The sequence below is a fragment of the Rana temporaria genome, chromosome 4, assembly GCF_905171775.1.
Source record: "Rana temporaria chromosome 4, aRanTem1.1, whole genome shotgun sequence".
NCBI classification, from domain to species: Eukaryota; Metazoa; Chordata; class Amphibia; order Anura; family Ranidae; genus Rana; species Rana temporaria.
The window spans coordinates 109,463,355-109,490,990 of NC_053492.1; the positions used below are offsets into that span (position 1 = coordinate 109,463,355).

Sequence of the window (27,636 nt, forward strand, 5' to 3'; positions counted from 1 at the left end):
TGAGTGCTCATTTTTTTTCTATTATGCTCAGAGTATGAGCTTTTTTTTTTCTGCTCAGAGTATGAGCTTTATTATTATTATTATTATGCTCAGAGTATGAGCTTTATTATTATTATGCTCAGAGTATGAGCTTTATTTTTAAAGTTGTAGTTCCTACACACGGTGTAGGAACTACAGTGTGATTGGTGTGTGAATGGGGGGGGGTGACACTCCTGCCGGCAAAGGGGTGTCACCCTCGGTCATTGGGGAGAAGTGATCCCCACGACCCGTGTGAATGTGGTATGAATGGTCAGCAACATAATTCTAGCCTTGCCGTGGCGTTGCTGCTCCCAAGTCCTGCATGGTGGACTTGGGCTAATCCAATGTGATGTGGATGTGGGGTGTGTGATAGGGACCACAGTGGTGTGTATGCGTGAATTCTCCTTGTGCCATGATGAATGTGTGTGTTTAACGTGCAAAGATGCGTTCCACAAGGCAACTCCTGACTGCTGTTCCCTCAGCAGATGGGGTAGCTTCGGTTTGGGGGGGATTGTGTGGTAGGGAGGTTAGGTCATCACGTAGGTCAATCTCCAGGCCCTTTCTCATGGCGTAGTTGTGCAAAATGCAACATGCACCGATGATCTGGCACACAAAGTTTGGGGAATACAACAGGCCCCCCCCCGGACGTATCCAGGCATCGGAAACGGGACTTCAGGAGGCAAAAGGTGCGTTCCACCACTGCACGGGTATGTGTGTGTGCATCATTGTAGTTTTGCTCTCCTGTGGTTTGGGGATTCCGGAATGGAGTCATGAGATGGGGCCCAAGTGCATATGCCGCGTCACCTGGAAGGGAAAAGACAGGAGGATGTTAGTCATGCATGTGCCCCTCGTGATGTCTGCATCATGGGGTCAGACAGTTATGCCTGACACCCATGTCACTCACCAACCAGCCAGCTGTCCCCATACACGTTCTGTTCAAATTCTGTGGAGATGTTGCTTTGACGGTATATGTAGCTGTCGTGGCTGGCCCCTGGGTGTTTGGCACGGACATGCCATATGAGGCAATGGGCATCGGCTATCACCTGTACGTTGATTGAATGCCAGTGCTTCCGATTGCAGGTATATGTGCTCTGTAGCACGGGGGGGCGTAGTGCCACATGTGTGCAATCAATGGCCCCCACGGTGTGTGGGAATCCTGCAATTTGATAGAAATCCGCCATTGCCTTATTACGCAGGTGCTCCTGGGTGGGTTTGATGATGTGGTGGGACATGCGTCTGAGGATTGCGGGGACAACCTGGTGCACACATCTGCTCATGGAGGATTGTGACATCCCAGACATGACTCCACTTGTACGCTGAAAAGATCCACTTGCAAGGAAATGCAGTGTTGCCAGTACCTTCACCAGTGGCTGCACTGCTTGTGAGCGATGTGTCTTGCTGGTGATGTCATCATGCAGGGTTGTGGCTAATTCCTGGATGGCAGCAGGGCTGAATCTGAAAATGCGAAACACCTCCGAATCACACATGCCAAAGATGTTCATGCGCGTGTGGTATATCCTCTCCCGTGCCCTCCTACGAGTCGGTTTACACAGTATTATTACTAGGACCATGGCTGCCCCTGGCATGTTGGCATACAGATGTGTTGTCCTGCAAGTGGGGTTGCTCAGCTCGTCCGTAACGGTGCTGCTGTAGCTGCTCTCCAGCTGACCTGTGGACGTCTGTTGCTGAGTTACCCCTGCTTTTATGAGGAGCAAGTTTGCGCAGGGCGTACAACTTACGCGCACCACGCGTAGCCTGCGCCGGACACGCGTATGTTTGGGAATCGCGTATCTCCCTAATTTGCATATTTGCATAGGAAATCAATGGGAGCGCAAAAGATGCGCCCAGCGTAAAAATGCGCCTACGATACACCGGCGGAGGAAAGTTACGTCGCTCGGGAGAAGCCTAATTTCAGGCGTATCTATTTTTGTGGGTACGGCGCATAGTTACGACGGCGCACATTTTGACTTACGCGGCGTATCTCGAGATACGTCGGCGTAAGTCCTACCTGAAAGAGAGGTGCCGGAAGAGGTGCCGGAAGCAAGATGGCCAATCAACTTCCAGGATTGGAGCACATGTACCGGAAGTGATGTCAGAAAGGGGTGGCTACATGTTTTGGAGCATGTGCAGAAGGTCCTTTATGAAACCCGAGGCCCAGGATGGAAGAGCTGGAATAAATAGGGAAAATTGGCAGGCATTGGGCAGCCTAATGCCCATCAATTTAAGTTCTGTTATAGTCATGATATATTATAAAAATTAGTGTAGCTGAATTGGAAGCTTTTTTCATGTTTAAATTAAAAAAATATATATGTTTTCTAAATATATAAAAACATATTGATGTATGAGTGCCTTTACTATCCACTGAGGCAGTCTAATTGGACAGAGGAATGGAAAATCTGATGGAGCTTAGTCTCTAATGCTTCTTCCACACGAGGCGGACTCTGTCGCTACGGAGTCCGCCAGCTCTTGCCGGCTCAGCGGGAGATCTGTCCGCTGATCTCCGCTGAGCCGGTGGATGACAAGTCCCTCTCTGCTCACTGAGCGGGGAGATGCTTGTGCAGCATCGCTGTCTCCAATGGAGCGATCTAATGAAAACGCCATACGTCTGATTTTGGCGGATCGGATGTCAGCGAACATGTCTCCGCTGACATCCGACACTCCATAGGATTGCATGGAGCGGCCGTTCAGGTCCACCGTCAAAACTGACAGACGGATCTGAACGGTCCGACCGTGTGAAGGGGGCCTAAGTCAGGAAAAGTCAATAACAAAGAGAAACAAAATCAGTTATTTCTGACCAGTAAAGGTTCAATTAAATTTGCAGGAGTATAAGGCACCAACAGATAACTTACCCGAGTCCCTTTGTTGTCCTCCATCTTCTTCTTTTTCTTTCTTTTTTAAACCTATAAACACAACAAAATTATGTTTTAATATAAGACTTGAAGAGTTGTATGGGTTGTAACTTTCTGCATGTTCTAAATTGTAAAAAGCTAACATTTTAAGCTCCTGTTCATTCAAAAATGACAGAAACCAGTCCAAACCAGTATAGATCACATGGGTTCTAAGCTTTATAATCTCAGAACCCAAGTAAGAAATCTTTTATCATACTGGGAACTAACAAGGAAAATGCCATGTCCATATTAAAAAATAAAATGAACACAGAGGCAATAATTAATTTACACTATACAAAAATGGCAACGACCCCAGTTTATAAATAGCCTTTGATATCAGGTGGAAGAACTTTGCACAGCATAAACAAACAAAAGTTTTCTCAGCACACTTATTAGCTAGCACTGACTAAAAATATGCATTGAAAACAGGTTTTAATTGCACACATTTACAAATATATGTGCAAGCCTCTGCATTTTTACCTCTGAATTCATAATACATCATGTTGGAGGTGGTGGGGTGGAACTGCGCATTAGAACCTTTGCAGAACAACCTTGCCTTAACTAGTGGTATAAGGCTAGTTAGCCAACCACACCTACTATCTTATGAGTGGATTGTTCCTCAAACGACTTAGTTGAAACCATGGGCGTCTGCAAGGGGGGGCAAGGGGGAGAAGTGCCCCCCTGGAATCGGAAAGCTGTCCGCACACAGACACTGGTGTCCGTGAGCGGACCTTGCAGGGTTCGCTGCTTACTTTTTACTGAGTCTACCCTGCTGACTGCTGCTGCTCTATGACATCTGACTTACTGTCAGAGACTGTCCTTCCCTCACCCCCAATCATCTGATGACGCAGCAGTTCTTCGGAGGCATCTGTCGGCATCTTATTCCTCTTCTATAGTTCCAGATGGAATTTCAGGCATGCTGTTAATATCAATCCGCCTCTTGGTCACTCCGAGTTCAGGTAGCCAGGACCCACGGGATTCAAAGCAGCGCTGCAAGGTCAGTATCACTGGGCACAATAGGAGACAGTAGCATTTGTATGGCCACAATAGGAGTAATATGGATGCAATAGGAGTTATATGGACACAATAGCATATTTATGCTATTGTGCCCATATAGCTGCTATTGTGCCTATATAGATGCTGTTGCGCCCATATAGATGCACAACAGCAGCTATATTTAATATGGGCACAACAGAATCTATATTGGAACAGAAGCATCTATAGGGGCACAATAGCATAACGATGTTATTGTGCCCATAAAGCTGCTATTGTGCCCTTTATATAGCTGCTGTTGTGCCTATATAGATGCACAATAGCAGCTATATTGGCAAAACAGCATCTATAAGGGCAAAATAGCAGCTATATGGGCACAACAGCATAAAGATGCTATTGTGCCCATATAGCATTTAAAATCTCCACTGGCTTAAGCCAATGCTGCACCATGCAGGTGTAGTTTTTATTTTGTAATTGATCGATTGCCTAATTGTATTTTTATTTATACCTTCACTTGCTGTGGTCACAGCATATTTTGCATGGTTTTGTTTGCATGTGGCTCAGATGGCCATGACAAACCCCCCTCCCCACACACACTCACGCTTTATGTTATAATGACTAAGCCCCTCCCTTCATGACATTGTTGAAAAGGGGCAGGGCATAAGTGATCCTAAAATGATGCCGCCCCTGAAGAAAGAATGCCCATGGATGAAACACTGTGGTTGATTTACTAAAACTGGAGAGTGCAAATATGGTGTAACTTTGCATGGTAGCCAATCAGCTTCTAACTTCAGCTTGTTCACTTAAGCTTTGTCAAAAATCTTGGAAGCTGATTGGTTTCTATGCAGAGCTCCACCCGATTTTGTACTCTTCAGTTTTAGTAAACCAACCCCATTTTTTTTTAAGCTTTCTACCTTACCTTTAGAGCCGGTTCACACTGGGGCGGCACGACTTCGGGGGCAACTCGGCCAGGCGATCTGAAGATGACTTCTAAGGCGACTTGCAAAATTACTTCTGTATAGAAGTCAATGCAAATCGCCCCGAGTCGCCCCCGAAGTAGTACAAGAACCTTTTTCTAAGTCGGAGCGACTTGTGTCGCTCCTATTAGAACGGTTCTATTGACTACAATGGGACGCGACTTGTCAGGCGGCTGTGTCGCCTGACGAGTCGCCCCAGTGTGAACCGGGTCTTAGAGTTTTTTTGGTTTTTGTTTTCATGCTGTGAGTGTTTTGTTACAAATGTGTAACTTGTTAAATGTAGGGCTTTCATTACTAAGATTATAGAATAGAATGCATTAGGAACTTTTCTAAATTTCTGTAAACTAAAGTAAAGCTAAAATAAATAAGATCGTTGTTGTATATTCTCTTAGTAGTAGACATTTTTTAACTATTCCTTCCTCAACTCATAATATTGCCTAGGTAATTCCCTCTGAACCAGTTCCTTATACCTTGTCTGTGCTGTCACTCACCAATGATCTGCTAATTTGCACTTGGAAAGTGGCAGCCCAACCCAAACTTGTCCACAGCCCTAATTTAAGCTTGACCCATCTACATGTCAGGAGTTTTCATGTATTGTAATATACAGTATGTTGAATAAAAACTGTCAGCTTTGTCCAATTGAACTTCATATTGTACCAAAATTCAACCAGCACTACAAAATGGCCACAGAGGATGATCATTTAGTTTCAATGGGAAATAGTATCTATTTTACAGCGTCTCCCCGCAGGGATGTAGTCCCAAGTGAGGGGGCGAGCACACTGACTAACCCCCAGCCAGAACAGCTCAGATGATGGAGGCAAGCTTACTGAGGAGGAACAGGAAGTGAGAAATTCATACAAAGAAAGAAAACATTTAGAAGGGAAATCGAAGGAAAGGGTAAGTGAACCAACAATGCACTAGCTTAAAGGAACCTATTTAGAAAACAAAAAATGAACCTTTACAACCCCTTTAAATATGTCCTTGACTGTGCTATCTTAATAATCACCTGGGCAGTAAATTCCTTAGTGATCAGATAATGCTGCTCCTCCCTTTTGGAAAATTAAAAGTTAGCATCTACAAAAACTCTTCTCACCCGGCTGTTTTCGTCACCAGGCAGCTACAAAAACTGTCCGGGTTCTTCACCGGGCAGCTACAAAAACTGTCCTCACCCAGCCGGTTTCTTCACCGGGCAGCTACAAAAACTGTCCTCACCCGGCCAGTTTCTTCACTGGTCTTTGGTCCCCTGCGCCAGTATTCTAACTGTGGGCAGCTGGCCAACTGTGGCTGATTGCCAAGCTGTGCTATCTGAATGGCCCTGCAGCTTTCTGGGTCCTGTAGTGCAGTGGTCATCAACCCTGTCCTCAGGACCCACTAACAGGCCAGGTTTGCAAGATAACTAAAATACATCACAGGTGATATAATTTGCTGCTCAGTGATTGCAGTATTCTAGTCTGCATCTCCCCAAGTTAATACATAAAACCTGGCCTGTTAGTGGGCCCTGAGGACAGGGTAGATGACAACTGCTGTAGTGGGTTCCAGAAGACTGCAGGGGAAGTCCTGCTTTAAATATGGAGAGAAAAATGTGCCAGGTATGTTTAGTAGCACTTTGGAATACTACACAGTAAAATCCAGACCAGCTATCGGGAGTTAAGTTTGCAGAGCATTTGTTGAAAGCCAACGACACCAATAGGCCAAAGTATAATAGATCTTGGTTTGTGAAGTTATAGGGGGCCTGATTTCTCAGCTGCTCTAGGAGATAAGATAACCCTTACTTTAAAGCAAAGCATCTCTCATTTCCATTTGAACGTAATGAACAGTTTCATGCATGAGGCAGATAACACAGCCCTATACTAGACATGTAAACTTCTCTGACTTTCATTTCGAAAGAATATGTAAACCAAACATTTTATATTCCTGATATGTGCCTACTGAACCATGTACTTGTATTAAAAAGTATCCTCTTCTCTTTGCATTGTGTGAAATAACTGGTGCCCCTGCTAGTCCCTCTGCTTTCCTATTAAAAACTGACCACAGTGTGGTCAGTTTTCTAGCTGTGCTGTGAACTGAGCCTGCTCTCATCCATTAATCAAGCTTCTGCTGACACAACCCCCTGTACAGCCATTCACTAGGAAGATCAGTGTGCTGGTGTCTCTCCTTCCCCAGCTCTCTAAGATCCATATGCAGCTCAGAACAGAAGGTATTTGATCATTCATTAAAAAAGAAAAAAAAAAGTATTTATAATGCATTTCATATATACGGTATATATATATATATATATATATATATGTGCACACAAATGTTCTATTTTACACTGAATGGTAAGGCAAGGCAATGGTAAATGAATGATAAAAAAAAATCATGCCAATATTGATCCATAGCTCTTCTATGAAAGCCCCCTGCAGCCACAGTGCCAATGAAGAGTTTTGCCAATTGGGCAAAATTCTAATGAAATAGGGGAGTCTCACTGATATGAAGCCCTATACTTTTCCTGGGTAGCCCTGTTCCCCGCAACTGTTGTTCAGTAACCAAGGTGGAAATGTGATGAGAAATGTTTCACAATTTCTCTTAACAGAAGACAGAAACAGCAGCTTTTATAAGATTTCGAACATTCAGTTTCTAATGAAGCATTAGAATACTGTAGCTGCTCACTTATGTTGTGGGATCATCCGATTTTGCCCCACTGCAGTATAGCCACAAAGGACTATATGCAACACTGTGCCAGACTATACTTGCCATTGCATACTATTTGATTTAAAACAAAGGTAGACTCACCTCAATGAATTATTGATAAACAGTACAGTAGCATAAGAACAAAATTGCTGGAGTGTTAAACTCAAATAAAGGGATTCACATTGAAACAATGAAATGCCAACAAAAATAAGCTGAAATGTACTGATGCATTTTGTCTTGTTTGGAGATAGAATTTCACGATCTTTATGTGATTTTTGAAGCTTTTTTTTTTTTTTTTTTAGGTAGAATGTAAAATTCGGGGGAAATTTCAACATTTCTTGTCTACTTTTTAAAAACATTTGTACATTCAACAATCCTAATTTATTTACAGAGCAGAGTAAACGTCTCAGGGTGGGGATGTAGTTCTGGGAGGGTGATCACAGCCAATTTATGGCCTGTGAAGCTTACCGCTAGTTATAAATTACTCCCAATCTTCCAAGAGTTATATTTAGTTACTTTATAAGTGCAAACACAGCTGAACGGTACAACACACTCTGATGTGACAGATAGGGATTTACAGTGATTTGGTGTTAAGGAATGTACAATCTGTAACAATAGTACCTGTCAAAGTAGAAGTCAATAAGAATGTCGCCATAGAAGACTGTTATAGCTTGTACAGTATGCTCATTGAAGACAGCCAACTAATTTTTTCCAAGGGTAACATCTGGGCAGTATTTCCTTATAAAATCCTATAATCAATATTGCTTTTGATATTTCATGCCTTTATATCAGCATCATGCTGCTCCTTAACCCTTTGGAAATCAGTGTTTGCTGCAGTAACAAGCTGCAGTGGTTTACCATAAAGCCCAACTCCTGGAAACGTAACATTTTACTTTGCAGTTGGGCAGTTGAGGAAGAGGAGGTTTAGAAAATATATAACCTGTTTGTTATTTTTGTTAAAAAAAAAGGTTTTTGCATTTACAATCAGGTAGAAGTAAACATTCAATCTTCTTTCTTTTTTGTTATAGGGAAAGTAAGGAAAAAATACCCTATTAGGATTTATGTGTGTCTATGTGCACCTATAGGAAGATCTACCTTTGCTTCCTGTCCCAAAGACATGACAGGAAGTGAGTGGAGATCTTTTTAAAAGTCTATGGGGTTGATTCACTAATAAAGAAAAATACTCAATCATGGACATTAAAATAGTCATTACCTTTGCACATGGCTAAATGATTAACGTGGACAAGTTTAGTAAGGGCTAAGGGCATTCACTTCCTTTAGTTAATCTATCATTAGTGGCCAGGTGTCTTATTGAAGACAATGTATTGTTTTCAATAATTGTTGGAGAAAGATATTGAGCCTCTAAAAGCTCCATCTAGTGGATATTCTACAAATCTCAAAATGTATTACATTAAAGCGGGAGTTCACCCGAAAAAAAAAATTTAACAGTAGATTGGGCCTAATTACGGGAAGCAGAATCGGGTGTTTTGATTAAAATCAATGCAGTACTTACCTTTTTTGAGATAGATGTTCTCCCGCCGCTTCCAGGTATGGTCTTCGGGACTGGGCGTTCCTATTTGATTGACAGCCTTCCGACGGTCGCATACAGCACGTCACGAGTTGCCGAACGTCGGTGCGGTGCTATACGGCACCTGCGCACCGACGTTCGGCTACTTTCGGAAACTGGTGACGCGCTGTATGCGACGGTCGGAAGGCTGTCAGTCAAATAGGAACGCCCAGTCCTGCAATCCATACCCGGAAGTGGCGGGAGAACATCTATCTCAAAAAAGGTAAGTACTGCATTGATTTTAATCAAAACACCCGATTCTGCTTCCCGTAATTAGGCCCAATCTACTGTTAAAAATAGATTTTTTGGGTGAACCTCCACTTTAACAAAAATATGTAAGGGTAAGCATGTAAAAATGTTGGGCATGCAAAAAACAAACGCTTTTTGAATATTGGGCGTGGAAGGTACCCTCAAAAAATGTATTCTAGAGGCATCGTACATAATTAGGGATTAATCATCTGGAATCCTCTGTGTTGCAGGAGGATAGGGTGTAACAACTGTGTAGTTGGTTGCAGATTTTATTGATAAATATTGTACATTGTAACAATATTGGTCCAATGTAGTTTAATAAATTCTTTGATCTACACGTTAGCTCTAGTAACCTCATAAGTGAAAAATAATATTTATTTGACATTTTATGCACCCTTAGGTAATCCTATCTTTAATTAATACCATGCTTTCCTATTTCCTTTGGCTATTTCATTTTTTTTGCTATTTTTTTGCCTCATTTGCCTTCTATATGTACGTATTACCTTGGTATCAGAATTTTTCAAATAGAAGAAAGAAGACTGTCGCTCCAGGTGAGTGCAATAAGCAATCAATGTCCTCTCAGAAACCGTAGGTACAGGCAATGCACGAGGCAAAAATTGGGAGAAAAAGTATATGGACAGCCGCACACCAAAAATAAACTAAGAAGGTAGCCTTTATTGGTGAAAAAGGATAAAAGCACAACAAAGCACAGCAAGCAGTGGGATATAAATAGCTGACGCGTTTCACACTGAGGTCTAGTGCTTAGTCATAGCTCAAATCAGAATTTTTCACAAAGTTTCTGCCTAATCCAGTGGCAGCTGGTGCTCCATTTTTAGGGGGGAGCGGTGGCAAAGAAACCTCCTCTTCCTCAACTTTTACGTTGGCTTCCCCTACGTCTCCTCCTCCTCTGCGGCCCCAACCCACCCTTTTTTGAAGCCAATTAAAGCCTCTGCCTGTGCTTCTGAAAAAAAAAAATGGAACCCATGCGTCCAGCGCCCTGCATGTGAATTAGGGGCAGGGCGCATGGATTAGGGGAGAGGTGGTCCTTATAGATGGTCCGCCACTGGCCTAATCAATGAGCCTATCACTGAAATTAAAGAAACTGCAATGGTCTATGAGGGGTAGATGTGGGTGCTGAAGTGGTTTAGATAAGTGTTTGTAATAATAATTTAAAATGGGTGCTCATACTCAAACATTCAATTTTCTACATTTCTAATCACATATTCTGATATGGCAATTGCATTTTACTGGATTTTTCCATAATGTGTTTTATTCCCACTGGTTGCAGAATATGTTGTGTTTCTGTGCACAGCGTACATTTAATGGGAAATACCAAATTCAATTTCTCTTCTTGGGAGAATAACACTGTAATTTCACTGTTGATGTACTTTTCTTAAAGCATAGAATCTATGGGCCAGATTCACGTACAATTGCGCCGGGGAAACGTAAGCCATTTAAGTTACACCGCTGTAAGTTTTCAGGTTTAGTGCTCGATCCACAAAGCACTTACCTGGAAACTTGCGGCGGTGTATCGTAAATGCGTCCGGCGCAAGGCGGGCCAAATAGAATGGGGCGAGTACCATTTAAATTAGGCGCACTCCCGCGCCGGACGTACTGTGCATGCTCCCGTCGCAAATTTCCCGACGTGCTTTGCGCAAAATTACGACGCGCCGACGTTTTGTGAATCGGGACGTGAAAAAAGATTTACGCCGGGAAAAATAAAAGATTTAAAAAAAATTCAAAAGCGACGCGGGAAAGACAGGCATACTTTAACATGGTGGAGTACTTTTACACCATGTTAAAGGTGCCCTTTCTTTGCGACGGAACTCTAACACTCGCGACGACGTAACGACGGGAAAAAGCTTTGTGGATCGCCGTAACTCCTAATTTGCATACCCAACGCTGGTTTACGACGCAAACTCCCCCCAGCGGCGGCCGCGGTACTGCATCCTAAGATCCAACTGTGTAAAACTATTACACCTGTCGGATCTTAGGGATATCTATGCGTAACTGATTCTATGAATCAGTCGCATAGATAGAAACAGGGATACAACGGCGTATCAGGAGAAACGCCGTCGTATCCCTTTTGTGAATCTGGCCCTATATGTAGATAACATACTGGCTAACAAAAAGGCCATTGCAAAGGGCAGTGATATTGTACAAGGGGCAGTAATCCTAATCCATGGAAACAAATTAGATTTCACTATTAGTCATCTACGAGCAATCGCAATAATCAAAGACAATGCTGACTGGTTAATATGGATTGGTGCACTTTTAACATTGTTCTTTGGCTTGATGGAGAATACAATATATATTTATAGTTGTTGGTTTGAATCCCAAAAACAGCACTACCTGCACTGAGTTTACATGTTCTCATTGTGCTTGCATGGGTTTCCTCTGGGAATTCCAGTATCCTCCTACACTCCAAAGACATGCTGGTAGGTTAATTAAATTTGTCCTAATATGTGTATGTATGCATTTGATTTTGATACCTTAAAGGGGTTGTAAAGGTTCGTTTTTTATTTTCTAAATAGGTTCCTTAAGCTAGTGAATTGTTGGTTCACTTACATTTTCCTTCCATTTCCCTTCTAAATGTTTTTTTTTCTTTGTTTTCTTTGTCTGAATTTCTCACTTCCTGTTTCTCCTCAGTAAGCTGTTCAGGCTGACTAACCCCTGGCCAGAACAGCTCGGATGATAGAGGCAAGTTTATAGGAAGTGAGAAATTCAGACACAGAGAAAAAACATTAAGAAGGGAAATCAAAGGAAAAGGTAAGTAAACCAACAATGCACTAGCTTAAAGGATCCTATTTAGAAAATAAAAAACAAACCTTTACAACCCCTTTAAAATCGAAGGTCTCAAAATCAAACGTACACATACACAAATTAGATGGTAAGCTTCTTGAGGGCAGGTACTGATGTGAATGTACAATATAATAGAGCATTAAAGTGCTACATATATTGTTCGCGCTATAAAAATACCTGTAATAAAATTAATAAATTACATAATCTCTCTATTGTATATTCCAGTAATGGGTTTTACTTTTTGTTTCTCCTGCTTCCATTATCTAAATAAAACTCTTAACTTTGACCGCCAATGACAAGATCAATATAACTAAATAGCTGACATACCAGTATGTACAAGGGCCCATTCACACCAGAAACTGCACATAACTGCGCGTTTTTGACTTCATGTTTAAATGCATTTTGTGCTGCGTTTACAGTGCAATTCCCTTTACACTTCTGGGCTTGGCTTTCTTGTCTTAAAGGGGCGCAGTGTGGTGCATTTGAAGCACGTTTGTAGTGTGTTCCCTGCACTTGCAAAAAAAAAATGCAACATGCTCCACCTTTTGTTTTTAACTGCGTTTGAACGGCACTGCAATGATGTGAACTATGCCCATAGGATTTTAGGCTGTCATTGCAGTTGGAGTGCAGTTCAAAAATGACTTGGTTCATACCAATGCAGTTTGTTTTTATCTGTTTCTGCAGTGCTTTTTGCGTTTTTTTCACACGCATTTTTGATGAGTTGTGCATTTTTTCATGCTTTTTTTGGCCAATTTGTTGCTGGATTGATAAAAAAAATGCAAAACACAACAAAATCGCAGTAAAATCGCAGCAAAATTGTGGCAAAAAAACGCATGCTTCTCCTTTGAAGCCTATTAAACCAAAAATGTACAGTTTTGCTTTTAAAAAAGTCTCTGACCTTTTCCAAAAACGTAGCAGCTGAAAAAAGCTTAGATGTGAAGTGGTCCCATAGGAAACCATGTTTAATGAACTGTAGTGCATTTCTGCAAAAAGCATTAAATAACGCATAGGTGTGAACCGAGCCTAAATGAAGAAGAAATATACAGTATGTAGAGGGGTTCTACAGAAGTAACACAGGTTGCGTTAGACAACATACAACAAACCAGTATGTAGACAGGTACTCACATAGGCAATACACACACAGGTAGATGGGCAGCAATGGAAAGCACAGGATTCCCAGTAATATCTTCTGCCATGAAGAGAGACGATGGTGCAGTGCCATAGTGCATGTCAGCCAGCATGTAATTGTCTACACTCTGTTTCCTGGTTTCTAACTCATGTTATTTACAGCACGAACTTTAAACTTCTTTGTGAGTTAAACTTTATAGATATGAAATACATATGACGCAAAGTCAACACAGCCCTTTTTAGTCGTCAGCTTGGGTGTGCTCATTTGACCTTTGGTTTCACTGATAAATTCGTAGACCAAACTCCTCTTTGTAGTGTGTAATTATCTTATAACAAGATAAAAATAAATCATTTTTTTTATTAATACAAATGAAATAAGATCTGAACTTTTACTATGTTGAATGATTCTATATTGTTTAATATCCATTGTCCTGACTTGAGCAAAAGGACATTCATGTACATACTTTACAATAGATGCAGAGCAGGAGTGACATCCGTGCAAAAGTCACTTGATGACATTTACCAGGCAGAAATCTATGTAATTTAATTACATTATGGATGCATTATTAAATGTATTTTTAGGTGATTCATCTGTCTGAACTCATATTTAGGCATAACAGGAAAGTACTGTACACTTTTACTGAACATAACCTGTAGAAATATACCCATTTTTGTACCATGCTTAAAATGTGGTAAATAAATGTGCTGATGTCTATGCTTACTGACGAGAGTCAGTGTTGCCAACCGTCCGTATTTTTACGGACAGTTCGTAAAAACGGGCACTTTTTCCCCCAGTTAGTAAATGTCCGTGGTTGCGGGAATGTGCCAGTAAAAATAGCCAAGATCGGTTTGGCTTGGAACTGCGCATGGAGATTGGAGGCAGGGGGTGATGGTGGCTGCGGTGGAACCGGGGGGATGGAGGCAGGGGGAGATTGGAGGTAGGGGGTGTTGGTGGCACCGCAGAGGGTGGGGGATGGAGACAGGGGTTGTCGGTGGCACCACAGAGGGGGATGGAGGCAGGGGGAGATTGTGGCAGCGCAGAGGGGGGTGAAGGCAGGGGGTGTTGGTGGCAGAGGGTGATGTGACTAAATAATTTGCCCTTATTATATCGAAAATAACAAAAATATTTTTTTTACCTTAATATCTACCTTAAATCACATTGCTATTTGCCTAGCGTACGTGTTTGTAGCCTAAATACTGAAATTTGCACCTAAAAATTTAATTTAGTAACTTTTGTGAAATGCCAGTAAAAACGTGGCTGCGCCAGTAAATTTCGGGTGTCGCGCCAGTAAATTTCAATCTGGTAGGTTGGCAACACTGATGAGAGTTCTGTAAAGGGTGATCAGGTCTTCTTTCTAGATGCATGCAGATTCAGGTTTCCAGGAGATCCTGAATTGTTTTTTTCCCATTATTGGCTGGTTGTGAGAGGTTCCAGGAGAGGAGCTAAAGGCTTGTGTGGGGATATGAATGTGCGCAAAGGGCTTGAGAAGCTAACATGCTGACATGAGCGTACCTGGGTTCAGTTTAAGACAGGTTTACAGAACATGACTTCATGCTGAAACCCCCATTGAAGTCAATGTTAATGTAATGTTAAAAAACAGTAATAGTCATTTTATAGCCTAATAAACCAAGGATTGTCAAACAAATTGCATGGGGGAGGGCTGGACATTGGCCTGTGGGGATATTTCAAAGCAAAAATAAAGTTGTAACTCCAATTGGAAAGGGGCACGTGCCAGAAATGTAACGCTCCCGTTGGTTGTGCTCTCAACCAAACTGTCAAACCATCCAATGGCTGGTGTCATTACTCATCACATGTGCAGCATCATGGCAGTTGTAGATTAAACAGAGGCAAAGATGGCAGCTTCCTTGGTTGAAAACGATAGGGGGGTTTACTTACACTTTAACTGGTAATTGTGCGGTCATGCAATACTGTACCAAAATGAAATTTATATATTTTTTTCACACAAATAGAGCTTCCTTTTGGTGGTATTTGATCACCACTCATTTTTATTATTATTATTATTATTATTATTATTATTATTATTATTATTATTACTATTATATAAATGAAAAAATACTGAAAATTTAAAAAAAAATATATATTTTCTGTTATAAAACTCATGCAATAAAATCAAATATCTTTATAAATTTAGGCCAAAATATATTCTGCTACATTCCTTTGGTAAAAATCAAACTGTGTGTTTGGGGACACTACATTATTGGGGACACTAGTATAGTTCTGATCATGATCCAGATACTAATTAGTACAGACACTATACTATAATGTACAGACACTATATATAATGGCGGTGATCAGCGACTTATATTGTGACTGTAATAGTGTGGCAGACAATCTGGTGCTAACTGACACTGACTGGGAGAGACACTAACTGGTTTACTGACACAGACTAATACAGTGATCAGTTATAATACCGTACACTGTACTAATGACACTGGCTGGGTGACTGGAGTGACCAGGAGGGCAATCAAGGGGTTAACTGTGTGCCTAATGTCCCGTACACACAATCTGGCTTTTGCCTGGCCAAATCACATCGGAATTCAGACAGAATTCCATCGGAGTAAAATAGAACAAGTTCTATATCTAAACTCCGACGGAATTCTTCGGAATATCCAATGAAAAAACTCAGATGGGGCTACATACGATCGGAAAATCCGATGGAAAAAGTCCGCCTGACTTTTTCCATTGGAAATTTTGATCATGTGTACAAGGCATAAGAAGTGTATGTGTGCTGCTTTTACTTATAGATCTGGCTGAAGTCTCTCCTTGCTTTCAGGTTTAAAAATGGTAACTGAAAGCAGGGCTAAATCTAGCCCGAATCTGTGTAGTGTTTACAAGCATACAGATCTCTGTGCTGTGATTGGCCATAGCCGATCAGCAGGTATACAACCAAAATCACTGGCAGGAAGTTCAGAGCAAAATATGGGAGTGTTGCATTATATTAGAACACCAGCAGCCAGAATGTTGCAATGGGGGACAATGAAAACATATGTCTTTGTGTAACTAAAAGGCAAGCTTTATCCACACATTTGTACTAGTTATGACTAAGCACTGAAGCTGCAGTGCGAAACGCTTTATTTTTTGTTCCAATTTTTGCTGTGGCATGTTTATTTTGTGATCTATTTTTTTTTTTATAAATCTCTTTATTAATTTATTAAAGAACTTCCTTTTTTTTCTTCATACAAAACATAAAATCATACATTTTCATTACATTCATTTTCATTTCAATTACATTACAATAACATTCCCCTAATTGTTCGAAACATTCATACAATATCCTTCCACCCAATACCATACATTCCTCTTTCCCCTTTTTTTTGGTGTGATTTACCTCCCACTTTCCCCCTCTTACCTCGACGCTGTTATAGATTTCTCTATCCAATTTGCCCATACTCTCTCATATTTCTCCCCGTATCCTCTATTGCAATATGTCTCTCTATACAGTGTCAGGTTGCTGTTTATTAAATGTTTCCACTGTACTACTGAAGGGGCCTATGGCTTTTTCCAGTTTAGTACTATTACTTTCCTGGCATAAAACAGCAACAGGCCTATCTGCGTTCTCCTTTCCCTTGAACCAATATTACCCCCCACCAATCCTAAGAGACAGATCTCCGCTTCTTGCTCCAAGATTACAGATGTCACTCTTGCAATCATTCTCAGAATCTCTCTCCAGAACACTACTATTTTTGGGCAATTGCAAAATATGTGCATGAAGTCTCCTGGAGTATCTGCACATCTCCAGCAGTTCTGAGGATTGGTCGGTGATATCTTATGTAGCTTATATGGTGTATAGTGACTTCTGTGTATAATTTTATATTGTATCAAATTATCTCGAAGTGATACCAGTATCTGCATTGGAAACTTCCACACTTCCTCCCAGTTCTTCAAACCCGGGACCTCTCTCTTCCAATTTTCCCTTAATTTACTTATATCTAAGGGCATAATATTTATTAGATATCCATAAAATTTTGAGACTGTCCTCTTTCCTCCTTTTACCATTTGTTCTACATCTGATTCTATTAGTATTTTGTGATCTATTTTAATAAAAGGAACGTTTTTGGAGTGCGGATGTCTAAGTTCCCTTCGTATTTTTGCTTTATCCACACATCGGCTTGTACACAATTTTTGGCCAATTTTTAGGCATATTGCCAAGGCACCCCTGGAGAAACCTCAAGGCACCCTGGTTGAAGAAGGCTGCACTAACATACATAATATTGCAAATTTTTTTTTTAGTAAGTACACCAACAAAACATGATTACAAATGTATCACAACATTTTCATGGGTAAATGCAATGGAGTTGAATTACCTAAATAAGAAAACAATATGGTAGTAAATAAGGTGATCCTGTGTTTACCTGGAATACCCACTTATATGCAAGAGAAATAAAAAGACAACACTTTTCCTAGGGCATGATTGGTTAAATAAGGTGAGCAAAGCATCATATTATTTACTGAGCTCAGTAAACATTCACTTTGCTAATGTACCAGTCTCTTTTCCTTTGGTAAATCATCCCTATTGCATCAGTTATTTGTGCTGCCTGACAATATAGAAGTAAACAGGTAAATGGTAAAGGTTTTACAAGTTCTTTGTACTTAATTCAGTCAAACCAGAGATCTGGAAACTGGAAAACAATATTACAGCTCTCTATGAGAATGTGACAGGGTGACAACACAGGAGTACACATGGGAGACAGTTGTCACCCCATCACAGGAAGTGTGTGGACAAGTACCTTCATTGCAGGATCATCAGAAATAACTTTTCAACAGTTGTGAAAATAAAAGATAAAAACAACCTTGAAAAATACAATAACACATTAAAGATTATGAGATTTCATTGATTTGGTTTAGATCTACGTTAAAGTGGTTGTTAAGCCACTTAGTGTTTGTGCTACAATCCCCTCTGTTATAATAGATGATTTGACCCAGTGTATGTGTTTTGTAAAAAAATATGCCGCTATATAATCTATTTTATAGCACCGCTGGTCGTTCACTTGACCGGCTGCCTCTCTCCTCTCTCGATCAACAAAGGGGGCGGGGCTGAGAATACCCCAATTATGTCAGCCAGGAGGAGGAGAGGAGAGGTGGAGAGAGGCGGCCAGTCATGTGAGTGCCGCTATAAAATAAGGTAAATAGCAGCGTATTTTTTACAAAATACATACATTGGGGTAAATAATTCATTATAACAGAGGTTATTGTAGCACAAACACTAAGTTATGATAGCAGCAAAATGGGAGGGCCGGGGACCGGTCAGAGCTGACACGCGGGGGGGAGGGGAGATGAGGCCAGAGGAGAGCTATGGATGACTGAGGCACATAAACTGACCCCCGGTGTCAGGGCTCGGCAGCCAAGATAAACTGTGGCCAGTTTACAGGGGGAGGGCAGAACCATGCAGGATCATCCATCAACGGAAGGAGCTGTGTTACGGAGAGACTGCATTCTGAGTCTACTCTCCCTCCCAGGGCGAAAACTGGTGCTTGCCTGTACCTACAGCGCGCGCTCCTAGGAGTAGGACGTGCGGCTCTGGCACCAGATCAGGCAGGGTTTCCAGCCGGACCAGGTCAGCTTATCTCCCCCCTTGGCCCCTCTTCCCCCCTGGAAGCATCCACAAGGTAAGGCCTCTTCCCAGGCTTATCCTCCTCCTCTTGGGAAAGCGTGCGGCCGTCCTTTTCAGGATAAGCCGCGGCTCTGGCCCAACATCCCCCCTTTCACTCCCCAGTCACATTCACTACATCCCCCCGGCCACCTCTCCACCCCCGTTCCCACCATCCTCAGGCCAACACAATTCCCATGGCACGATCGCGGCGACCGCATCAAGGAAAGTCTGCGGCCTCAGCCGCGGCCTAGCATCGCGCCGCTCTTGCACCAGCCATCCCCACTAAATAACATCGAAACCCCCTTCTTCTACCCCAGTAGGATCGCCACCGCCCCCCCTCGGCGCCCCAAAAACCTCCCCTGCATACAACAGGGCTTTACTCAGCCACACAGCCACAGGCTCGGGCCTAGGCCCGGTCGGCGGCCATCATGCTACACCCTGGCAAGTGTGAAATCTTAGGACGTACCTAACTCCTCTCCCCCAGCCCAAAAAACTGTGAATTGACTCCTACCCCCTCACAGGGGTACGTATCCCCCCCACGCCCCCCCCCCCCCACTAAGCAATTGGTCCAGGGTTCACCGATCGCCCGTGAGGGGTCAGGAAGGATTTTTTTTCCCCGGTCGCTGCAGATTGGCACAGCACGCCTTCTTCTGGACCAATCAGGGAGGGAAGACTTAACGAGTGATGGCTCACTTGGATATTCTTCCTCCCATCACAATCAAAGACCTCCCCAATCAACACTAATTTCCCTGTGTTGTATCTGCGACCATGGGTTATCTAAAATACTCTGCAGAAACCATCTGGGAACTAAAACCATTTGCCTCTATACTTCCAGTTGTCACCAAAAAAGCTCTAAGGAGTGAACTACTGTTAAGAATCAATCAACGATTGACAGTCAAAAATTACACGCAGGTACCCCAGCCCAAGCGCATATTATGCGCTTTGGTCAACACAAGATCGGCAGTAAAACACAGACAAGAAATCTATGATTTCATCCTTCAACACGATTTAGACTGCCTCTTCATCACAGAAAGCTGGCTCAAAGCCGACTGCAACACCATTCTAACAGAATTGGTGCCAGCAAATTATTGCATTCAAATGCAAAACAGAGTAGGGCAAAGAGGGAGGGGCCTGGCGGTGATCCACAAGATTCACCTCTCGATCACCAAACCAGTCCTTCAAAACTCGTTTCCATTCATGGAAACCCTCACTCTGCAGTTGCAAACAAATCTCCAAGACACGGTCCATATTCTACTTTGCTATAGACCACCAGGCCCAAAAACGCATCTTCTCACATCGTTGACGGAGTTCATCCCCACATATACCCTAAACATCAAACACCTTTTAGTGCCTGGGGATTTCAACCTCTGGGCCAACTCCTCACTGGACCCCGTCGCCGACGCCTGCATCGACCATCTGGTCTGCAGCAACTAATACATGGCCCCACTCATGCCTCTGGTCATACGCTCGATCTCATTTTCAAACAAGATTTGGAAATTGACATCCTGGAAAATGAGCCGCAACCATGGACTGATCACCATGCCATTAAATTCACAATTACCAAAAACACCAGCCCAAAAAAACGATAAAACCAGTAACAACTCACTGGACTAGATCTCAGAAGAAGCTCCACTCGGAACTCTTCAAAACAACACTAGGGAACAAAATAAAAACAATTCAACAAAACAAACAGCCACAGAAACACTTTACACCATCAACAAGGCGCTACTACAGTCAGCTGACTTAGTAGCACCAAAACGCAAAACTTGCATCCGGAAAAACAACTCCAGCTGGTTTAATGACCAGCTGACGTTGCTAAAGCAAGAGCGTAGAAGAGCAGAAGCTGCTCTTCAGAGGAAAATCACACCATTTATAAGAAAATAACCAAGAAATATCACAAAGAAATCTTTATGGCCAAAAAAAATCATTTATCCAACATCATCGCAAATGCCCTAAACCACCCCCGTGAACTCTTCAAGCTGGTCACTCAGACTATGAATCCTGCTTGTTTAGAGGCCCCCAATTCTGATTCACAAGAATTTTGCAACGAATTATCGGATTATTTCATTAATAAAATTGAAATAAAATATTCAGCAAAATAGAACCATCACAAACCCCCCCCCCCAAATCACAAACCTAATACCCACATAAATCCGCTGCAATCACCAAAATTCACTCTAAAACCCATTTCCATCGAGGCCACTAAAAACATCATCGGTACTCTGCGAAACAGCACAGCACCCAATGACATCATCCCCACTAAACTGCTGAAAGAAAGTGCCGATATATTGGCGCCAGCTATCACGCAGCTCATAAATCAATCATTCAAGGAGGGCACGGTGCCCACCTTGCTGAAACAAGGTACAATGAAACCAATTCTAAAAAAAACTACCCTCAACCCCAAAGATCCAAACAACCATAACAGACCTAAATGTCTTCTCCAAGGTAATGGAGAAAGAAGTTGTACAACAGCTGCAACAGCATTTAGACACCCATAAATTACTCGATCCGTTTCAATCAGGTTTCCGTCCGGGTCACGGAACAGAAAATATACTGCTTAAAATATGGGATGACGCTCAAGAGGCCGCAGACAAAGGAGAATCTTGTCTCCTGATACTGTTGGACCTAAGCGCGGCCTTTGACACTGTAGACCATGGACTACTACTGACTAGACTAGTTGAAGTAGCCAGAGTCGCGGAAGGTGATTTAGCTTGGTTCTCCTCTTTCTTGGAAAACCGATCACAAATAGTGAAGTCTTTCACTTCTGAAAAATGCACGGTATCATGCGGAGTCCCTCAGGGATCCCCCTTGTCGCCTGTACTGTTCAATATCTATCTCCGCCCTCTCTTTGAAATCATCAGTAACCAGAAGTTACTTTACCACTCCTATGCAGATGACACACAACTGTATTTCCGCATCTGCAACAAAAAGGATCATTCTCTTGGACTAGAGAAATGCCTCACTCTAATAGATAACTGGATGGCAAACAGTTATCTTAAACTCAACGGTTCAAAAACAGAACTTCTCCTGTTTCACGCCAACCGAAAAAATCAACCCGCCTCAATGGACTCCGCCGCCCATTCTGGGTAAAACTATCACCCCTAGCACCAAAGTCAAAAGTCTGAGGCCCCGTACACACGACCGAGTTTCTCGGCAGAATTCAGCCAGAAACTCGGTTCAGAGCTGAATTCTGCCGAGAAACCCGGCCGTGTGTACACTTTCGGCCGAGGAAGCCGACGAGGACCTCGGCGAGGAAATAGAGAACATGTTCTCTATTTCCTCGTTGTTCAATGGCAAAAGTCGGCCCGCCGAGTTCCTCGGCGGCTTCCACACTGAACTCGACGAGGAACTCGATGTGTTTGGCACGTCGAGTTCCTCGGTCGTGTGTACGGGGCCTCAGAGTCATTTTCGACACCTATATGACAATGATGCACGAATAGGGTCAGTAGTCAGCGGATCGCACCATCTGCTGCGCCTACTACGCAGACTCACCCCCTTTATCCCGAAAGAAGACATTGCAGTCGTGGTGGGAACAATCATCAATTCCAGACTTGACTACGCAAATGCCCTCTATCTAGGACTCCCCAAATACCAAATCACTCGCCTGCAAGTCGTTCAAAATATGGCCGCTCGATTAGTGACCGGAAAAAAACCATGGGAATCAATCTCACCTTCACTGAGATCCCTTCATTGGTTGCCAGTAAAAGACAGAATCACTTTCAAGGCACTGTGCCCAATGCATAAGTGTATTCAAGGCAACGCCCCCCAATATCTATGCGAAAAAATAAAACCCTATAACCCCAATCGCATTCTGCGATCCACCAATCAAAACCTACTCCAGATACCCAAAGCCAGATACAAGTCCAAAGGAGATCGAAGATTTGCAGTCCAGGGACCTCGACTGTGGAACGCGCTACCAACCACCATCCGATTGGAGTTAGACCACTTGGCCTTCAGGAGAAAGATTAAAACCCATCTCTTCTGAGGTCAAGAGGTTTCCTTACCCAGAAAATGGATACAGCGCCCAGAGGCGATTCAGTTCGCATGTGTTGCGCTTTACAAGTTTTTCACTCACTCATCCAGGTATTATATATGATACAAGGGGCCAAATGATACAGTACAAATACTGTGCTTTATTACATGCTTTAAAGGAACAGGATCTGTTTCTTTTATTTTTTTAGGGTTACAAACGCTTTAATTTAGAGTTGATATTATGTTACAAGGACTTCCTGGTCACCCCACACATAACACATGCACTATATCTTCAAAGTGGTGCTTTTATTTCAAGTTTTCCTTATGTGGAATATGTATCTGTGCCACATCTCTGATGGTAAATATATTTATCAGAGCCTACGATACAGCAAAGATTAATGTTAGCATTCACCCTCTGAGTAAATGATGAACTCCAGGAAAACAGCTAAATACACAGAAGAAATACACATGTGGGGACTCTTTTACCTGCTTAGTAATTTGTATTTTTGTCTATCCAATCCTGAGATGTATACAGTCCTGCCACACAGCACAGCACTATCTGGCAGGGCAGAAGACCTGTTTTTCTCTGTTGCAGTTAAGTAATATGTATACTAAGCCTGTCAATGGGGAATTAAGGAGAAGCAGCATATTGATGAGTATTGTCATATTGTCACTCTGCTCTCTCCTCTGTTGGCAGGCTTCTTGTTATCACTTCACTAATGCAGTACAATCTGGTTGGCTTCATGTGCTGCTTCTTCTTCTACCAGTCTGCGCTCTGTTGTACAGGACATTGTAAGAGATTGATACCAGGTCAAATTCAGGTAATTGCATTGCCTGCATTAAAAATATACAGTATCTCACAAAAGTGAGTACACCCCTCACATGTTTTAAATATTTTATTATATCTTTTTATGTGACAACACTGAAGAAATTACACTTTGCTACAATGTAAAGTAGTGAGTGTACAGCTTGTATAACAGTGTAAATTTGCTGTCCCCTAAAAATAACTTAACACACAGACAATAATGTCTAAACCGCTGGCAACAAAAGTGAGTACACCCCTAAGTGAAAATGTCCAAATTGGGCCCAATTAGCCATTTTCCCTCTCCGGTGTCATGTGACTCATTAGTGTTACAAGGTCTCGGGTGTGAATCACTCTCACTTTCTCATACTGGTCACTGGAAGTTCAACATGGCACCTCATGGCAAATAACTCTCTGAGGATCTAAAAAAAAGAATTGTTGCTCTACATAAAGATGGCCTAGGAAATAAGAAGATTGCCAAGAACCTGAAACTGAGCTGCAGCATAGTGGCCAAGACCATACAGCGGTTTAACAGGACAGGTTCCATTCATAAGAGTCCGCGCCATGGTTAACCAACAAAGTTGAGTGCTCGTGCTGAGCATCATATCCAGAGGTTGTCTTTGGGAAATAGACGTATGAGTGCTGCCAGCATTGCTGCAGAGGTTGAAGGGGTGGGGGGGTCAGCCTGTCAGTGCTCAGACCATGCGCCTCATACTGCATCAAATTGGTCTGCATGGCTGTCGTCCTAGTAAGATGCCTCTTCTAAAGATGATGCACAAGAAAGCCCACAAACAGTTTGCTGAAGACAAACAGACTAAGGACATGGATTACTGGAACCATGTCTTGTGGTCTGATGAGACCAAGATAAACGTATTTGGTTCAGATGGTGTCAAGTGTGTACTGTATGGTGGCAACCAGGTGAGGAGTACAAAGACAAGTGTGTCTTGCCTACAATCAAGCATGGTGGTGGGGGTGTCGTGGTCTGGAGCTGCATGAGTACTGCCAGCACTGGGGAGCTACAGTTCATTGAGGGAACCATGAATGCCAACATGTACAGTGACATACTGAAGCAGAGCTTGACCCCCTTTCTTTGGAGACTGGGCCACAGGGCAGAATTCCAACATGATCTCAAGGACCCCAAACACACCTCCAAGATGACCGCTGCCATGCTAAAGAAGCTAAGGGTAAAGATGATGGACTGGCCAAGCAAGTCTCCAGACCTAAACCCTATTGAGCATCTGTGGGGCATCCTCAAACTGAAGGTGGAGGAGCGCAAGGTCTCTAACATCCACCAGCATGATGTTGTCATGGAGGAGTGGAAGAGGACACAAGTGGCAACCTGTGAATCTCTGGTGAACTCCTTGCCCAAGAGGGTTAAGGCAGTGCTGGAAAATAATGGTGGTCACTTTAAATATTGACACTTTGGGTCCAATTTGGACATTTTCACTTAGGGTGCGCTCACTTTTTTTGCCAGCAGTTTAGACATTAATGGCTGTGTGTTGAATTATTTTGAGGGGACAGCAAATTTACACTGTTATACAAGCTGCACACTCACTAGTGTAAATTGCAGCAACGTGTAATTTCTTCAGTTTTGTCACATGAAAAGATATAATAAAATATTTTCAAAAATGAGGGGTGTACTCACTTTTGTGAGATACTGTATATTAATTATGAACGTGGTAACACAGCCCATAACCTCTAAGCCTGCAGGTTAAGAGACGACAGGGCCACATAAAATACATACAGTATAAGATTACAGGCTCACAAGGTAATTTACAATATGTCCCTGATAAGATTGTCCAGGTCTTTTGTGACTACTATACTCATCTCCACAACCTTAAAGCATCTTATAACATATGGGGAAAAGCCGTAAGGGTGGAGGCCAACATTGTGAATGTATTGGGGATTCCAGGCAAAATGGTAGATGGAATAAAGTGTTAGGTATGGCTATAGATTTGGAAATCCTTCACTTTATAGCCTGATAGGCCAGCAAACTTTACAATGCTAGCCTGTGAGGTCTGGAGGGTGGTTAGGGGTTCCATAAGAGTTAGTAGTATGTCGTCTGCAAAAGTAGACTATGGATGCTAACCCCTTTAATATCCTGGGTGTTAAAATGCTGGCGGGCACAAGATCTATGCAGAGAACAAACAGTAGGGGAGATAGGGGATATACCTGCCCATTTCTAATCGGGAATGAGGTTGATGTGGCATATGGGAATTTCACATGGGCAGAGCTGGTAGTGTGGAGAGCTAGAATGGCATATAGAAGGGGTCCCTTTGTGTCAATGTATCTAAGCATCGCAAAGAGAAATGGCCAACTAAGGCGATCAAATACCTGTTCAGCATCAATACTAGTGGCCATACCTTCCTCACCTCAGGGGCAGCACAGTGGTGCAGTGAGTAGCACTTTCACCTAGCAGCAAAAGGTTCACTGGTTCGAATCCCAACCACGACACCATCTGCCTGGAGTTTGCATGTTCTCCCTGTGTCTGCGTGGGTTTCCTCCCACACTCCAATGACATGCTGGTAGGTAAATTGGATCTTGTATATATGTATATATGTGTGTATGACTGTGTGTCCCTAGCGTGTCATGATCCTACAGGGTAAAAATTACCAAGCAGATACTGGCTGGAAAAAGCACCCAGAGGCGATTCAGTTTGCATGCGTTGCGCTATACAAGTCATTCATTCACCTCATCTATGAAGTATATCAATAAGATCTTTGGTGCTGCAGGTGTTGTCTCCTGCCAGCAAAATGAGAAGGCCCACCTAGTCCTTGTGAATCAGGGCCAGAAGATTTTGGAGTAGCCAATTTGCCAAAATCTTACCTAATATTTTAAGGTCTGAATTCAAAAAGGCTATGGGCTGATAATTACTACAGTTGGAAGCGTCTTTACCTTTTTGGGAGATTTTTTTATATATGTGTGTGTCATGGAGGCAGAAATAAGCTGGCCATGCAAAAGACCTTTGAATACAGTGTTCGTATGCAGGAGAAAAATCTCTTAGAATATTTTGTAACAAAGATAATGAAGACCAACCAGGGACAGGGATTTATTGCCCAAAATGATCTTAATGGTGTTCTGCATCTCTTCTAAAGTAATCAGAGAATTCAGGAGTATAGTATCTGACCATCATAGGTGTGCGCACATAGGGTGCCTGGCTGCAGAGAAAGGGACTGGGGAATCTCTGTCCTCAGTCCCTTTCTCTGTCTCAATAGTTAGACATCAGGGGTCTATTTAGACCACTGATATTTCACCAAAGCCCCCCAACAGGGCTCCTAAAATAAATATATATATATATATATATATATATATATATATATATTTTTTTTTTTTTTTTTTTTTTATAAATAATAAAAATAATAATAAAAATACGTATCGGCCTAAACTGAGAATTTTTTTTATATTTTTTTTAAATGGGCTATTTATTATAGTAACAAGTAAAAAATATTGACTTTTTTTCAAAATTGTCGCTCTTTTTTTGTTTATGGCGCAAAAAATAAAAACCGCAGAGGTGATCAAATACCACCAAAAGAAAGCTCTATTTGTGGGGAAAAAAGGACGCCAATTTTGTTTGGGAGCCATGTCGCACGACCGCGCAATTGTCAGTTAAAGCGAAGCAGTGCCAGAAGCTGAAATTTCACCTGGTCAGGAAGGGGTATACGTGCCCAGTAAGGAAGTGGTTAAAAGCAGCAGCTCTTTCAGCTTTCTCCCTCCTCATTGGTTGAGAGACAGCAGCAGGAGAAATTGGTTCCTTCTGCTGTCAAATAAAACCAGTGAGAAATGAAGGGAGCGGGGCTGAGCCATGCTCTATGTGTCTTATAAACACACAGAACAGGGCTCAGGAGCAAGCATGTACGAGTATCAACACAAGTAGAAAACTGCGCCAATAAACCACATCAATCCAAAAAATGGCATATTAACCACTTGCCATCCTGCGGCCGACTATTTACGGCCGCAA

At 42.4% G+C, this 27,636-nt stretch overlaps 1 protein-coding gene across 1 annotated transcript in view; it reads right to left on the reverse strand.

Annotated features, from left to right (window-relative positions):
- Positions 1-13,442, reverse strand: part of LOC120936421 (kyphoscoliosis peptidase-like) — a 44,143-nt gene extending 30,701 nt beyond the window's left edge. The window contains exons 1-2 of the mRNA XM_040348732.1: positions 13,290-13,442; positions 2,868-2,918 (exon numbers count right to left, since the gene is read on the reverse strand). Coding sequence (XP_040204666.1) covers positions 2,868-2,918; positions 13,290-13,386 — 148 coding nt within the window. The 5' untranslated portion in view covers positions 13,387-13,442. The remainder of the gene's footprint in view (positions 1-2,867; positions 2,919-13,289) is intronic.
- Positions 13,443-27,636: the final 14,194 nt, after the last annotated feature.